General features: G+C 44.2%; 1 protein-coding gene across 1 annotated transcript in view; it reads left to right on the top strand.

Moving 5' to 3' along the window:
- The window catches only part of LOC141273221 (glutamate receptor ionotropic, NMDA 3B-like), a 473,854-nt gene that overhangs the window by 122,896 nt on the left and 333,645 nt on the right, over nucleotides 1-17,313 (top strand). The window contains exon 2 of the mRNA XM_073684793.1: nucleotides 4,982-5,580. Coding sequence (XP_073540894.1) covers nucleotides 4,982-5,580 — 599 coding nt within the window. The remainder of the gene's footprint in view (nucleotides 1-4,981; nucleotides 5,581-17,313) is intronic.

Raw genomic sequence — 17,313 nt, 5'->3', positions numbered from 1 at the left:
GGACCGTGGTTGCAAGTGTGCAATGACAGATGCAGGGTGGGAGGTATCTTAATCTGTGTCATGGATAGGGGATTGGTGTGCACATACAACAGGGGAAGAGGCAATGGTTTCACCGGCAGGCAGTTTCTTGACCTTGATGTTTGGCCCAATTAGTCAGGTGCTTTGCTGTCATGTGCCTGAGCATGCTGGTGATGGCCAGGCTGGTAGTTTTGCTGCCACTGCTGGAATGGCAGATGTTGCAAAGTGCCTTTTTTGGGTTAACTGGAAAGTCTTTAAAAAAAAGTCCAGACTCAAGAAGACCTAACCCTTGGGCTGGCAACTTCCCTCATGTTGGTGTTCTAGGGAACAGTTGTCCACCTTGTGTGTCTGGCCACTGCACATCCTTTTCCTGCCTGTTGTGATGTTGCGAACCCCTCCCTCACTGTGCTGTTGTCCTCCACTGAATGTCACCTTCCAAGTTTGGGTCATTGACTTTATCGTCCACACCTCATTTTTCACACCCTGGTCCTCCTCTTGACTTTCTGGTAATTGTCTCATCATCCTCCTCTTGCGACAGTAATTGCAGTTTCCCACTATCGCCTTGTAACCGTGGCTGCTCAAATATTTGGGCATCTCTACATGTGATCTACTCATGTCCCGCTTGAAGCAGGCAGGATGAGATGCCAGAATCTAAATATGAAAGATGTGAACAGTTCTTCGGAGTATCCAATTGGTCCAGACTCATGGCTACTGAAACTGGAGCGTGTAGAAGACATGGTGGTGCTGGCAAACTGGAAGCATTATCTGCTATCCAACCAACAACCTTTTTACACTGACCTAGCTTCAAGAGTGGTGTTCCGTGCCCCCCTAGAAAATGAAACGGGAAGCTAGGTCCACATGTTGTGTGTTTGTTGGGCTCCCGCAGCAGGCACAGTTTAACCTTGCCCATGGCCTCGGCCTCTGCGTGCACAATCCAGAATCACGTTCACTTCCCTGTCCCTTACCACGCGCCTTGCCCATTTTAAATGGAGTATAATATTTTGCAGCTTCAACAAAATTTTATGATTATTACCGCAGTAAGATTTGAAAATCTCAGATGGACAAGTTTCACTGTTTGCACTATATAGCAATGCTGTTCAAATCAACCAACTGTGGCTGTATGTGGTTAACATACAAATGGACCAGTACAAATGGTGAATTATATTGCTTTAAACAAAATTGTCAGGATTAACAGAAAAAAGAATATTATCATCCCTGGGTACTAGGTCCATAGATACGAGTTAAAATAAAAAGAAATTTGGCAGGTCACCGATATACCAAATTGGTGCACGGGACTTCGTTCTGATCCTCACGTGGCAAGATAATGAATTGAAACGTTCCAGCTTCCAGCAAATAAATTGATAAAAATTTGTAGTCTTTTTTAGAAAAAGCTAAAATTAGCATGATACATGGGCCACCGTGGCTAATACCAATTATAGTAAAAAAAAAAAAAAAAACAGACTTGAAAAAACGCAGAGACTGGAGTGAAGAGGCTACGCGTTTAGACTGCAACTGCTGTCTTTGTCCCAGCTAAACTCATGGTTCACAGGAACAGGTATATACCGTACAGACCAAAAGTTTGGACACACCTTCTCATTTAAAGATTTTTCTGTATTTTCATGAATATGAAAATTGTACATTCACACTGAAGGCATCAAAACTATGAATTAACACATGTGGAATTATATACTTAACAAAAAAGTGTGAAACAACTGAAAATATGTCTTATATTCTAGGTTCTTCAAAGTAGCCACCTTTTGCTTTGATGACTGCTTTGCACACTCTTGGCATTCTCTTGATGAGCTTCAAGAGGTAGTCACCGAATAGTCTTCCAACAATCTTGAAGGCGTTCCCAGAGATGCTTAGCACTTGTTGGCCCTTTTGCACTCACTCTGCGGTCCAACTCACCCCAAACCATCTCGATTGGGTTCAGGTCTGGTGACTGTGGAGGCCAGGTCATCTGGCGTAGCACCCCATCACTCTCCTTCTTGGTCAAATAGCCTTTACATAGTCTGCAGTTGTGTTTTGGGTCATTGTCCTGTTGAAAAATAAATGATGGTCTAACTAAACGCAAACCAGATGGAATAGCATGCCGCTGCAAGATGCTGTGGTAGCCATGCTGGTTCAGTATGCCTTCGATTTTGAATAAACCCCCAACAGTGTCACCAGCAAAGCACCCCCACACCATCACACCTCCTCCTCCATGCTTCACGGTGGTAACCAGGCATGTAGAGTCCATCCGTTCACCTTTTCTGCGTCGCACAAAGACATGGTGGTTGGAACCAAAGATCTCAAATTTGAACTCATCAGACCAAAGCACAGATTTCCACTGGTATAATGTCCATTCCTTGTGTTCTTTAGCCCAAACAAGTCTCTTCTGCTTGTTGCCTGTCCTTAGCAGTGGTTTCCTAGCAGCTATTTTACCATGAAGGCCTGCTGCACAAAGTCTCCTCTTAACAGTTGTTGAAGAGATGTGTCTGCTGCTAGAACTCTGTGTGGCATTGACCTGGTCTCTAATCTGAGCTGCTGTTAACCTGCAATTTCTGAGGCTGGTGACTCTGATAGACTTATCCTCAGAAGCAGAGGTGACTTTTGGTCTTCCTTTCCTGGGGCGGTCCTCATGTGAGCCAGTTTCTTTGTAGCGCTTGATGGTTTTTGCAACTGCGCTTGGGGACACATTCAAAGTTTTCCCAATTTTTCAGACTGACTGACCTTCATTTCTTAAAGTAATGATGGCCACTCATTTTTCTTTACTTAGCTGCTTTTTTCTTGCCATAGTACAAATTCTAACAGTCTATTCAGTAGGACTATCAGCTGTGTATCCACTTCTGCACAACACAACTGATGGTCCCAACCCCATTTATAAGGCAAGAAATCCCACTTATTAAACCTGACAGGGCACACCTGTGAAGTGAAAACCATTTCCGGTGACTACCTCTTGAAGCTCATTAAGAGAATGCCAAGAGTGTGCAAAGCAGTCATCAAAGCAAAAGGTGGCTACTTTGAAGAACCTAGAATATAAGACATATTTTCAGTTGTTTCACACTTTTCTGTTAAGTATCTAATTCCACATGTGTTAATTCATAGTTTTGATGCCTTCAGTGTAAATGTACAATTTTCATAGTCATGTCTTCCCTGCCGCGCATGCGCAAAGCGCCGCTCCCAATACAAGGGCTGCGGCACAGTGCGGGCCAGGGAGAAACACAGCGCGCTCCATGGGAGCGGCGCTTTGCGCATGCAAAGCAGGGGAGACTGCAGGGCACGTCACAGCGCCCTGTGATGTGCCTGGGAGGGGAGGAAGATGATAATTTAGCCCAGAGGTGGGTATTAAGCTGCATAATAAGCAGATAGGAGGGGTTTGCTTGGCGTTCCCTGGAAGAAACTTTATAAAAGAAGATTTCTCTGGAATCAGACCACTGCTATTGGACATACGTTGGTATACATTTACTTTTCTATACCCTGTATGGCCATAGTAGTGGTCTGATATCACCCAGGGGGGTGACAGATTCCCTTTAAATCTTTGTTCATGCCATGATGTACTTCTACAAATGTGTTGTTAACATCAAACTTTGAAAGATGAAACTTTGATAGATCACTGTTTAAAGAGGACCTTCAGCACAACAGACATCTCACACACTGAAAACAAGGAGTTTTTCTAGCTAAAATACTTTATTGAAATTACACGCAAAAAAGCAAAGTGATTAAACATGCATGGGATGACTCCACAAAGTGTTTTAGCAACTACACAATACATATATTTAGTATCAAAAATAAGTATATTGATATGAATGCACAAATCAAATAGATTATAAATAATAGACACTATGGTCAGTATACAACATAGTACCAAGTACAGAGCATATCAGCAGCAATACATAAATTCGTATTTGTGTCTAGTATATGGCAATAATGCTCTTACCAGTCAATATCCATTGCTTGTTGCTACCAAATTATTGCACAGGTTTGCCCAACATACGTTTCGCTGACATAGATGTCGCTTCCTCAAGGGGGTGCGACCCTGGAAAAAAAAACACCTATGTTTACGTAAGTAAACTTCCCTGAAGAGTTGGGATTTCTCTGTGTTGTCAAAGGTTTGGCACAGTCAGCAATTAGTGATGTTAGTACCACTGATGTCGTTAGTGTGCTGCAAATGTCTGTTAGGCCAATTCTAATACGATCACATCTAAATGTATTTTATGACGTGGTCTAATAATCCTATACAGTTGACAGAGAAACATGCTTGCTTAATACTTGGTCTAAGCCAGCTTATTGAAGCCTGTTTTTTTTTCCGATAGATGTAATGTCTCTGAAATCCCCGTTATTTATAAAATTCATGTTCTTTGGATCAACTACAATCCTACACATTCTTTATTGCCAAAAATCTTAGGGGTTTAAGATAAAATGCCATTTTTGCATCTGTTGTATCCTTCTACTTATTTTATAGTGTAACAGTCATTTACATTTTTATTTCAGAAGTCAATAGTACACATGAAAATAAGCAATTTAGTAATAGATCTTAGCAGAGACATCTGCTTCTTTCTCCTGGGCTGGTCATTCGTTCTCAAAATTCTCATATCACAGGTAAAATCTGCATCCAGTGAAGGCACTGTTACATTACTGAGAGAAGAGATGGCAGAACTGTCTCTAGCGCCACCCTCCGTCTAAATAGAATCCAATCGGCACCAACTGCCTTCGGCCAGATCAGTGATGTAACAATGTGTCTTCACTGAATACAGATTCTATCTCAGAATTTAGTTTTGATAATGAATGATCAATTCTGTCAAAGAAAGAAGCGGTTTTCTCTAAAATATATTACAAAGTTACTAATTTTAGTATGTACTATTGATTTGTGAAATAAAAATTACAGTGGTTACTCTCTAAGTTTGTCTATGACAGGTTTGTACACTGTAAATGCTTGACATGTAAAGTATATTATAAGCAAATAATATTTGGTTCTTTCTAGAATCCCTTCCACCTGCGTATGGATACTCGAAGCTCAGTTGGCTCTCTCATGGAAATTTTAGGTAGTGTGTTACAAAACAACAGCTGGGAGGAACTTCTGGTTATTACCTGCCACCCATGGGAAACAGCGACAATTCTTGACTATCTGACAACTAATACTAGTATGATGACCCGTGACATCCTCAACATTCGCTCCCTCAATGATTCTGCTATAGGAATTTACCTGCATCATCGCTTTAAAGATATTAAGGATCTTGAGATTCCTTTGCTCCTGCATGGATGTGACCCACACAAATCTTCTTTAGTTTTCAAGGCTGCTCAGGACAGTGGCTTGGAAGTACAAGAGTTTCATTGGATGGTTGGACAGCCTCTCAAAGTGGAAGAGATGCAGACTCATGGAATGCCCCCTGGGTTACTGGCTTACGGACAGGTCAGCCGACCAAGCTTGGAAAAGTTTATAAGAGATGCAGTAGGATTAGTTACCCGGGCAATCACAAGGGCAGTGCAAGTGAGACCAGATCTTGCTCTTATTCAGACAATGGTGAACTGCAATGACAAACAGACATCACAAACTGAATCTTCTGGTATGTACCTTTCTAGGTGAGTAACAGTCTTTAATATAGAGTGCATACTTAAAATACAATTGTAACTATCCAAGGTTTAAAGGTTTGGGGTATTCTGTAAAAGTCAGAAGGCTGGTGAAACCTAGGATTTACCGGTCAATCTGGACATTTACCGAGGCCGTCGGTAAAAGCTCAAAATGAAACGTAAAATTGGACTTTTACCGGTGAAGTATTGGTAAATCTTAACATTTCTCAACAGCGTTGGTAAAAGTCAAATGTATTCCATATAAACGAACGATTTTGGACTTTTACCTGGGCAAATTGGTAAATCTTTACATTTACCAGCATGTGTTGGTAAAAGTAACTACCAGCATGTGTTGGTAAAACTGCGCTTACAACCCTTCTCAGCTACATTTACCAAGAAGCCGTGGTAAATGTGCACATTTACCAACTGCGCTTGGTTAAAGTCAGATGTTCCATCTTCACACCTGATATTTCTGACTTTTACCATGCTCGACGGTAAATGTGAACAATGTTAACATTCAATTTTACTTCTCATTTTGAGCTTTTACCGACTGCCTCGGTAAGTGTCCAGATTGACCGGTAAATCCTAGGTTTTACCGGCCTTCTGACTTTTACAGTAACATATACATTAATAATAAGGATAACATGAGTTATTTTTTTATCAGGATGTTTTCTTAAGAAGCTAAAAATAATGACCTTCAGAAAGACTGATGTAATCAGCCTAGATAGGCACTGAGGCTCACAAACCTGGAGAAAGGCTTTTAGCATAAGGTTGCTAAGAAATGATATTTTTAAAATCATGTTAAATAGGTATTGCGAGAGGAACATATATTATGGAAAAAAAAGCATTAAAAATATAACACAACAAATGTAATTAAATATAAAGTAATATCCGAAAGGAAGCTTTTGAGTTTGAGGAACAAGCCATTATTATAATTGCAATACAAAGATGAGAAATTATAGAATTTTCAAATACAGGAAAAATGGAAACCGTGTCAGGAGAGTAAAACTGATTTTACATGTATAATAAGAATATTAAATATAACGGAGCAGTATAAAGGAAAAGGCAATTTCTCAATTTGCTCACTAAATGTCATCCACCTCAACCAGAAAGCACAGAACTGCCTTAACCCCTTCACCCCCAGGCCATTTTCTATTTTGGCGCTTTCGTTTTTTGCTCCCCTTCTTCCCACAGCCATAACTCTTTATATTTTGGTCAATATGGCCATGTGAGGGCTTATTTTGTGGGACGAATTGTACTTTTGAACGATGCAGTTGGTTTTACCATATTTTGTACTGGAAAACAGGAAAAATAATTCCAAGTGCAGTGAAATTGCAAAAAAAGTACAATTCCACAGTTTTTTTTTTTCCTACCATGTTCATTAAATGCTTAAACTGACCTGCTATTAAGATTCTCCAGGTCATCGCGAGTTTATAGATACCAAACATATAGATTTGTATTTAAGTGGTAAAAAGAAATCCTAAGTTTGTTTTAAAAAAACAAACAAAACCCCCCGCTATTTTATGAGACCCGTAGTGTCAACATTTCTTGGGATCTGGGGCCAGGTGAGGGCTTATTTGCACGCCGAGCTGTTGTTTTATTGATACTATTTTGGGGTAGATACGATGTTTTGATAGCCCGTTATTGCAATGTTGCGGTGACCAAAAAAACATAATTCTGGCCTTTTGATTTTTTTTTGTCATTACACAGTTTACCGATTATATTAATGGATCAGGCAATTCTGAAAGAGGCGATACCCAATATGTGTATATTTAACCCCTTTACCCCCGAGGGTGGTTTGCACGTTAATGACCAGGCCAATTTTTACAATTCTGACCACCGTCATTTTATGAGGTAATTACTCTGCAACGCTTCAACGGATCCCCCTGATTCTGAGTTTGTTTTTTCATGACATATTGTACTTCATTATTGTGGTAAAATTTCTTCGATATCACTTACGTTAATTTGTGAAAAAATAAAAAATTTGGCGAAAATTTCGCAATTTTTAAAATTTTAATTTTTATGCCCTTAAATCAGAGAGATATGTTACACAAAATAGTTAATAAATAACATTTCCCAAATTTTTTTTTAGTAGGGAGCTATAAGGATTAAAAGTTGACCAGCGATTTCTCATTTTTACAACAAAATTTACAAAACCATATTTTTTAGGGACCACATCACATTTGAAGTGACTTTGAAGGGCCGTTATGAAGAAAATACCGAAAAGTGACACCATTCTAAAAACTGTACCCCTCAAGGTGCTCAAACACATTCAAGAAGTTTATTAACCCTTCAGGTTCTTCACAGGAATTTTTGGAATGTGGAAGAAAAAAATTAACATTTAACTTTTTTCACAAAAATGTTACTTTAGACCCAAATTTTTTTCATTTTCGCAGGGGTTACAGGAAAAAATGGACCCCAAAATTTGTTGTGCAATTTCCCCTGAGCATGCAGATACCCAATATGTGAGGAAAAAACACTGTTTGGGTGCACAGCAGGGCTCGGAAGGGAAGGAGCGCAATTTGACTTTTTGATTGTAAAATTTGCTTGAATAATTAGCGGACGCCATGTTGCGTTGGGGGAGCCCCTGATGTGCCTAAATAGTGGAAACCCCACACAAGTGACCCCATTTTGGAAACTGCACCCCTCAAGGATTTTATCAAGGGGTATAGTGAACATTTTGAACCCAGAGGTACGACACAGAATTTGATAACATTAGGTCATCATATTGAATAAGTTGTCATTAGTCTTGAGTGCAAGTGCTCGCTATTTGAGTTTGCATCGGGTGCTCAGGTATGCACCAAGTATTGGGGGTGCTCTAGAGACATGCTCGAGTCCCTACCCGCATGTTTCACGGTTATTAGACACCCAAAAAAAACATGCGGGGATCGCTCGTGCATGGCAGGCAATCCCTGCAAGGTTTTTTTTGGCTGTATAACAGCTGCAAAACATTTGGGGTGGAGACTCGAGCATGTCACTCGAGCACCCACTATACTCGGTGCATACCCGAGCACCCGATGCAAACTGAAGTAGCGAGCACTTGCGCTCAACATTGGTCGCCATATCATTGTCATTTTTTTCTTTACTTCTGAAAAAATCCCAACCCTAACCCTTGTCCAACCCTAACCCTTACCGTTATTTTTTACGACGTTCCTCATGCGGTATAAGTGATTAGAAGACTTTATTCTTTGGGTCGGTGCGATTATAGCGATGCCAGATTCATATTGGATTTTTATGATTGACAGCTGTCACACACTAAAAGACGCATTTTTTTGCACACTAGTTTTTTACATCTCCATATTTTGAGAGTTATAATTTTTCCATATTTCGGCCGACAGTCATGTGGCGGCTTGTTTTTGCGGGACAAGTTGACGTTTTTATTGGTACCATTTTCGGGCACGTAACATTTTTTGATCGCTTTCTATTCTAATTTTTAGAAGGCAGAATAAACAAAAACCAACAATTCAGGAATTGTTATTTTGAGGGTTTTTTATGCCGTTCTGCGTGTGGTAAAATTGATAAGGTAGCTTTATTCTTTGGGTCAGTACGTTTATAGCGGTACTACATTTATATATTTTTTTATATTTTGGCGCTTTTACACAATAAAAACTATTTTATAAAATTGTTTTTGCATCGCTTTGTTCTGAGAGCTATAACTTTTTTTATTTTTCGGCCGTTGGAGCTGCATGGTGGCTTGTTTATTGCGGGACAAGATGATGTTTTCAGTAGTACCATTTTTATTTACATTCGTCTTTTTGATCGCGTTCTATTCCATTTTTTGTTAGGCGGTATGAAAAAACAGTTTTATGTTTAGTTTTTTATTTATTTTTTTATCGTGTTCACTAAAGGGGTTAACCAGCAGGACAGTTTTATAGGTCAGGTCATTATGGACGCGGTGATACCAAATATGTGTACTTTTATTGGTTTATTTTTTTTTCATAAGATTATTTATGGGTAAAAAGATATAGATATAGATATAAATATATATATAGATATATATATATTATAAAAAAATATTTTTTTGTTCACATTGTCCCACTATGGGACTTTCACTTTTTGCAGCCTCACCGGCTGCATGGCATAGAGAGCAGCAGCTCCCTATGCCATGCTGCCTGTCAGCTCTGCACAGGGAGAAGTTGCTTTGGTCGTGCACTGCGCATGACCAAAGCAACTTCCTGCCTCCTGGTGTCCCGGATGTTGTCATGATGACGTCGGGTCACTATGGCAACATCCGGGACCGGACTCAGACGCCGCTGGACGCCGGCAGAGAAGATAACTATAGCGTTTACCTCCTCTTGCCACCGGAATGCTGCGATCGATTTCGATTGCAGCATTTTGGGGGTTAATGTGCCTTGAGCGGTGCTGGACTGCTCCCTGCACATTGTCACAGCTGACATCCGGTACTATCAGCTGACACCCGGCGGCTATCTCGCCCGCACAGATACGTATTAATACACCCTGGGCCAGAAAGGGGTTAAAAAAATATATATATATTTTGAATGGGGCAAAAAAAATGATTTAAACTTTTATATTGTAATTTTTTAAAAACAATTTTTTTCTTACTTTTTACATGCTTCAATAGTCTTCATGGGAAACTAAAAGCTGCAATCATTTGATCGCCTGTGTGTAGCAGAAATGGCAATCAGGTGTCTCTCACCTGATTGTATCACATTTATTATGCGGTAGCGCTACCTTTCTTTCCTTTTCCCCAAAGGATTTCCATTACTTTTATATTTTCTGTTGGACAATTTCTCTGGAACCAAGAGGATCTCCTAGTGGAGTTGTCTACAATCGAGGACGCACTTGGCGCATATACTCGAGTGTAAGACGAGGCACATAATTTTACCACAAAAAACTGGGAAAACTTATTGACTCAAGTATAAGCCGAGGGCGGAAAATGCAGCAGCTATTGGTAAATTTCCCCATCCTGGTTTGCATTGCCCCCTCATGCCCAATCCTGCTATGTATGGTACCCCTCATCCCCAATTCTGCTATGCATGGCCCCCCTATCCTGGTATACATGGCACCCCATCACTGCACACATGAAAAAAATACACTTCTACTCGCCTTCTTCCTCTCTGCTCCAGCGCAGCGTCCTGTTCTGCCAGCAGCTCATGTCAGCATCTGAGCAGCGCATGACGTCACAGGTGAGTTGTCGGGATATTCACTCCTCTCCACACCGGGACTATGGGCGTGGAGAGGAGTGAATATGCATTTTCTTTAATAGTCGGCACTATCAATTGCAGCCGTGGCTCAGCGATCCTGTGTGCCTGCTACTAAAAAGAATTAATAACTCTTCTCCACGACCATGGGTGTGGAGAAGAGTGAATATTCATTTACCTTTAGCAGTGGGCACACGTGGTAGCTGCAGCAGCTACTGCATGTCCCGCTCTGCCGCCGCAACCACCCCCACCACCACTATCCACCACTGGAATGTATATACCCAAGTATAAGCCAAGGGGGGCTTTTTCAGCACAAAAAAATAAGAAAAAGTCCGCTTATACTCGAATATACACACGTGGTCAAAATTGTTGGTTGTTTAATGAAAGAAAAACCCACAATGGTCACAGAAATAACTTGAATCTGATAAAAGTAATAATAAATTAAAAATCTATGAAAATGAACAAATGGAAATCAGTCAATGCTTTTCAACCCTGCTTACACAGAATTTAAAAAAAATAAATAAACTTATGAAATAGGCCTGGACAGAAGTGATCATACCCCTGAAAATAATGTGACAAAAGGGACATGTTAAATCAAGTTGTGTCCACTAATTAGCATTACAGGAGTCTATATCTTGTAATCAGTCAGTGGGCCTGTATATAGGGCTTCAGATACTCACTGTGCTGTTTGGTGACATGGTGTGTATCACACTCAACATGGACCAGAGGAAGTAAAGGAAAGAGTTGTCTCAGCGGATTAGAAAGAAAATTCTAGACAAGCATGTTAAAGGTAAAGGTTATAAGACCATCTCCAAGCAGCTTGATGTTCCTGTGACTACAGTTGCACGTATTATTCAGAAATTTAAGATCCATGGGACTGTAGCCAACCTCCCTAGACGTGGCAGCAGGAGGAAAATTAATGACAAATCAAAGAGACGGATAATACAAATGGTAACAAAAGAGCCCAGGATAACTTCTAAAGAGATTAAAGGTGAACTTCAAGCTCAAGAAACATCAGTGTCAGATCGCACCATCAGTCGTTTGATCCAAAGGGGACTTCATGAGAAACAACCAAGAAGAACACCATTGTTGAAAAAAAATCATAAAAATTCCAGACTGGAATTTGCCAAACTACATGTTGACAAGCCACAAAGCTTCTGGGAGAATGTCCTATGGACATGAAGTGACCGCGGGCAAGGCCGCGCATTGGTATCTATGATCTGGCCCAGCAAGATCCCCACACACAGACTCCATCTTGATAACCATATCTTTACTCGTATACATTTTTAACAGCAAAGAAAAACAATAAATGACAACCGTAAATATGCACAGTAATAACGTGTACTGATAAGCTGACCCTCACTGTCCCTACTCACACGTTACCAGTCCTTTACTCCAGAAGGATGTGTCCCACGTCGCAGGCCTGTCTGTCTTTGCAGGAGGGCGTCCCAGCCGGAGAAAAAAACAGGAACAACAAATTACGCTGAAAGGAGGGAATTCTTCGGCCTCTCGCCAGAGGACCCGTTACAGTCTCTCTGATCCGGATAGCAGCTTTGGTGGATCCCTTATGTAGTCCACACTCCAGTAGCAGGGAGTGTAATAGCTGTATCCCTCAGCAGTGAAGAAGCTGGGGAAGGCCCCGAGGATATGGTGTCAGGTAAAAGAAATCCCGTTGAGAGTCTCTCCTGCGCCACGCACGAGGGCCTGCACACCGTCCTGGCTCTTTTCACAACCCACAGCAAACTCCTCGCGCGCTTTTTCCCGCTTCCCACTTTGGTCACGTGACTCTCTAGGGCCGGACACAGGAGGCTCAGTCTTTTTCTCTGTCATCACACCCTGTGCAGGTGCAACCTCTGGCCACAAGGTGGCAACATCATCCTGTGTAATCACTTCTGTAACAGGCTCTATATTAATAATCACAGAACAGCCAGAGCCGGCCAGCTCACTACAGACAGATGAGACAAAAATGGAAGTTTTTGTCAAGGCACATCAGCTCTATGTTCACAGATGGAAAAATGAAGCATATTAAGAAAAGAACTGTCCCTACTGTGAAACATGGAGGAGGCTATGTTATGTTCGGGGGCTGCTTTGCTGCATCTGGCACAGGGTGTCTTGAATCTGTGTACAATGAAATCTCAAGACTATTTAGGGATTCGAGAGAGAAATGTGCTGCCCAGTGTCAGAAAGCTTGGTCTCAGTCGTAGGTCATGGGTCTTGCAACAGGATAATGAACCAAAACACACAGCTAAAAACACCCAAGAATGGCTAAGAGGAAAACATTCTGAAGTGGCCTTCTATGGGCCCTGACCTAAATCCTATTGAGCATCTTTGGAAAGATCTGAAACATGCCGTCTGGAAAAGACAACCTTCAAACACGAGACAACTGGAGCAGTTTGCTCATGAGGAGTGGGCCAAAATACCTGTCGAGAGGTGCAGAAGTCTCATTGACAGTTACAGGAATCATTTGATTGCACTGATTGCCTCAAAAGGTTGTTCAACAAAATATTAAGTTAAGAAGAACCATCATTTCTGTCCATGCCCATTTCATGAGTTGAATTTTTTTTTAAATTCTGTGGAAGCAGGGTTGAAAAGCAATGTCTGACTTTCATATGTTCATTTTCAAAGCTTTTTAATTTATTACTTTTGTTAGATTCACGTTATTTCTGTGACCAGGGCTGGCGTCAGCACCCGGCCAAGTGCCGGGGCCCTGAGCAGGCAGGGTGGCCAACTGGCGGTCGCGCACCCCGTTGGGCTATGGGCGGAGGAGAGCGGTGTCAGCGCCCGCCCTTCTCCCCTGCTTGCTCAGGGCCCCGGCAGCCGGATACTTACCTCTCCCCGTGCCTCCTCAGATCCGCTGTCTTCCTGCTCTGCGCTTTCTGTGACGTCTCCGGTCAGAGGGCACAGTGACGTCTTTACACCGCGCCATCCCCTGAGCCGTCATAGGGAGCACAGAGCGGGACGACGCCAGCGACGATTGAGTCCAGACCTGAGTAGCGGCTGCAGGTGGGGAGGAGTGAGGTGAGTATTTGATTTTTTTTTTTTTTTTTTTTTTTTTTAATGTATGGAGGCATGGGGCATAATATGGAGGGGGTGACATCCTGCATGGGGCATTATAAAGAGAGGGGGGGGTGACATCCTGCATGGGGCATTATAAAGAGAGGGGGTGACATCCTGCACGGGGCATTATAAAGAGGGGGGGGGTGACATCCTGCATGGGGCATTATAAAGAGGGGGGGGTGACATCCTGCATGGGGCATTATAAAGAGGGGGGGGTGACATCCTGCATGGGGCATTATAAAGAGGGGGGGGTGACATCCTGCATGGGGCATTATAAAGAGGGGGGGTGACATCCTGCATGGGGCATTATAAAGAGGGGGGGTGACATCCTGCATGGGGCATTATAAAGAGGGGGGGTGACATCCTGCATGGGGCATTATAAAGAGGGGGGGTGACAGCCTGCATGGGGCATTATAAGGAAGGGAGGACAGCCTGCATAGTGCATTATGTGGGGGGTAACAGCCTGCATGGAGCATTATATGGGGGCCAGTATCCTGTATGGAGCGTTATATGGGGGCCAGTATCCTGTATGGAGCGTTATATGGGGGCCAGTATCCTATATGGAGCGTTATATGGGGGCCAGTATCCTGTATGGAGCGTTATATGGGGGCCAGTATCCTGTATGGAGCGTTATATGGGGGCCAGTATCCTGTATGGAGCGTTATATGGGGGCCAGTATCCTGTATGGAGCTTTATAAGGGGACCAGTATCCTGTATGGAGCCTTATATGGGGGCCAGTATTCTGTATGGAGCCTTATATGGGGGCCAGTATTCTGTATGGAGCCTTATATGGGGGCCAGTATTCCGTATGGAGCCTTATATGGGGGCAAGTATAATGTATGGAGCTTTATATGGGGGCCAGTATTCCGTATGGAGCCTTATATGGGGGCCAGTATTCCGTATGGGGCCTTATATGGGGGCCAGTATTCCGTATGGGGCCTTATATGGCGGCCAGTATTCCGTATGGGGCCTTATATGGCGGCCAGTATTCCGTATGGGGCCTTATATGGGGGCCAGTATTCCGTATGGGGCCTTATATGGGGGCCAGTATTTTGTGTGGAGTGATTCGCCGGTTTGTGAGCTATTGTGGAATTTACAATAGATATCGCTCATGTAATGTAAGAAGTGAAATCTTCGCATTGTACTATATATATATTTCTCTGCGGTATCTGTGCATCATGAATCGTGGTATGTATTAAAGGGGCCCACTGAGACTCTTTCGCCCGGGGCCTAGAAAAACCAGGAGCCGGCCCTGTCTATGATCATTGTGGGTTTTTCTTTCATTAAACAATGGGTAACAACAATTTATCGGTCGACCATGACAGCACCACGAGCGAGGGAATCCGCCCACCAAGGACAGGAAACCTACAGGCTTAAAAGGGGGCTGCCCTCCCTCTCGCCTCAGTTTTGTTTCCTGTCCTTGATGGAGGAAGCCGGTCGCAGGCGAAAGAACGTGGATGGCGACGGCTGTCGGTCCTGCGCCCCTGTCTGGGGACTGCAGCTCCAGCATTGGCCTATGCTCATGCGCCCCTATATGGGAGAGGCACAGCATCCTAAGCACTGGGGGTTCCTTTTGCAGTGGTGCTGCGCCCCTGTCTGGGGTGGCATCCCCTTTTCTACCTCAAGCCAGGTGCGCCTCCCGTGGGAGTGTAGGCCCTGGCTGAGCCCCAAAAGTGCGGTGGGGTCTGCATCCCGAGTGGGGGTGACAGCCCACTATCACCCTCCGTAAGTATGGGGAGGGGGGGGTGAGGGCCAAGGTGATTGTGTCCACTCGCCCTGCCCTGGGTGAATGCAGCGCGGTGCATCGCTAAAGCGCGGCTTACCTGAGGGAGCGCTGACAGCATGCGTCCTCGCGCGAAGCTCGTGTACTTCCGGGTTTCGGTAAGTCGCGGCCCGATGACGTCACCGCGACTCGGCGATCATGTGCCGGTGTCAAAAGAGCGCGAAATTCAAAAAAAAAAAATGGAAAAAGTGTGCTGATGCGCTGCTAGAGGGGAGGAGTCAATACCTATTTAAACTATCAGGTAACATGGCCCAGTGCTTCCCAAAGCTTCATTCTTTCATTATGGAGTCTGAAGGTGTCCAGTTGCAGCAGCAGGTGGAGCAGCCGCCATCTTCACCATCTCAGCGGCTGTCTGGGGAGCCCCAAAAAACGCATCACGCACATGGTTCTGGTAGCCGGTCCTCAGGAAAACGGAGCTCGGGGTCTAGGTCTGGTCACCATACCTCTGGTAGAACGGACCAATCTGCAGCCTCTAGGGAAGGCCCCCCGGCTGAGAAGGGTCCTTCCTCCAATCCGGTACCAGCTGTTTTTTCCCCTCCCCCATGACAGCACACCTTGAGAGAGGATCTGCCCCACCAAGGACAGGAAACCGTCTGAAATAAAAGGGCGGTACCTCTCCCTCGCTTCAGTTGGTTTCCTGTCCTTGATGGGGAACCTGTCTGGAAGAAAGAAGACTTACCTGGGTCTGTCCCGGTGTGGAAGAGCGGGCACTGGCCTATGCACCGGGTTCAGTATTCCAGAAGCGCCGTCCGCAGCTTCCCCTGGGGTCTCTGCGCCGAGCGGGGCGCACGCGGTGAGGCAGGCTCTGTCCTCCCGGAGACCGCGGCGCCGTCCTCCCCCTGCAGTGTGGAACGCTTCCGGGTGTGACGCGCCTGACGTCACGGCGCAGGGCACGCTGGGAGCGGCGCGCTGGGTGACGTCAGGAGGCGGCGCCGAACCAAGATGGCGGCGCCCATCGGAGCGTTCCAGGCCGGTTTTTTATTTATTTATTTTTTTTCAACGGAGCTCCGGCCTGAGGAAGGGGGAGGGCCCACAGACCGGAGGAGGCTGTATGGCCCTATATTTAAGTGGGGGGGGGAGCTATCCTGGAAGCGTGGTGCGCTTCTGAGACATGGCTGATCCAGATAGCCAGGAGCAGCAGCAGCAGCTTACCCCCCCCACCTCAGCAACAGAAAAAGCAGAGGGATGCATCGTATACAGACAGCCGCTCGAGTAATCGTAGTGGCAGCCGCAGGAGTAAGGCTTCGAGTGCCTCGGGACCATCCAGAATGGAATAATCGGTTCCGCGACAGCCTCCGAATCCGGTACCCGTTTGTGACCTCCGAGGGTGAGTGAGCTTCGTGAATGTCACTGGTTAATAACTGGAAGTCTCTTATGTGCTTCCTTTTTTTAGGAGCCTAAGAAGAGTAGTGCCAAGCAAAATCATAGAATGTGTGCCCTTTGCCAAGCTTCTCTCTCAGTAGAGTGGCAGAAACCACTTTGCCAGGGCTGTGTGACCAAAACCATAGCTGAGAATTCCCGGGATTTTGCTGCAGATTTCAAGTCCATAGTACATGCAGAAGTTCAGGGGTCCCTGAAAAGGTTCCTTAGAGGGAAGAAAAGGCCCCGTAGAGAGGTTTCCCCCGTCTCTGATTCCTCCCAGTCCGAGGAGCAGTGGGATTCATCGTCCTCTTCCTCATCGGGGGGCGGTAGACCCTGCTTCCCCATTGAGAATACAGACAGACTGGTTAGGGCAGTAAGATC

This window comes from Phyllobates terribilis, unplaced genomic scaffold (genome assembly GCF_046119375.1).
Source record: "Phyllobates terribilis strain yellow unplaced genomic scaffold, ASM4611937v1 Scaffold_1__5_contigs__length_1240528914, whole genome shotgun sequence".
Classification (NCBI taxonomy): domain Eukaryota; kingdom Metazoa; phylum Chordata; class Amphibia; order Anura; family Dendrobatidae; genus Phyllobates; species Phyllobates terribilis.
The sequence above is the reverse complement of the archived record's forward strand: the minus strand, read 5'-3'. Positions and strand labels throughout refer to the sequence as shown.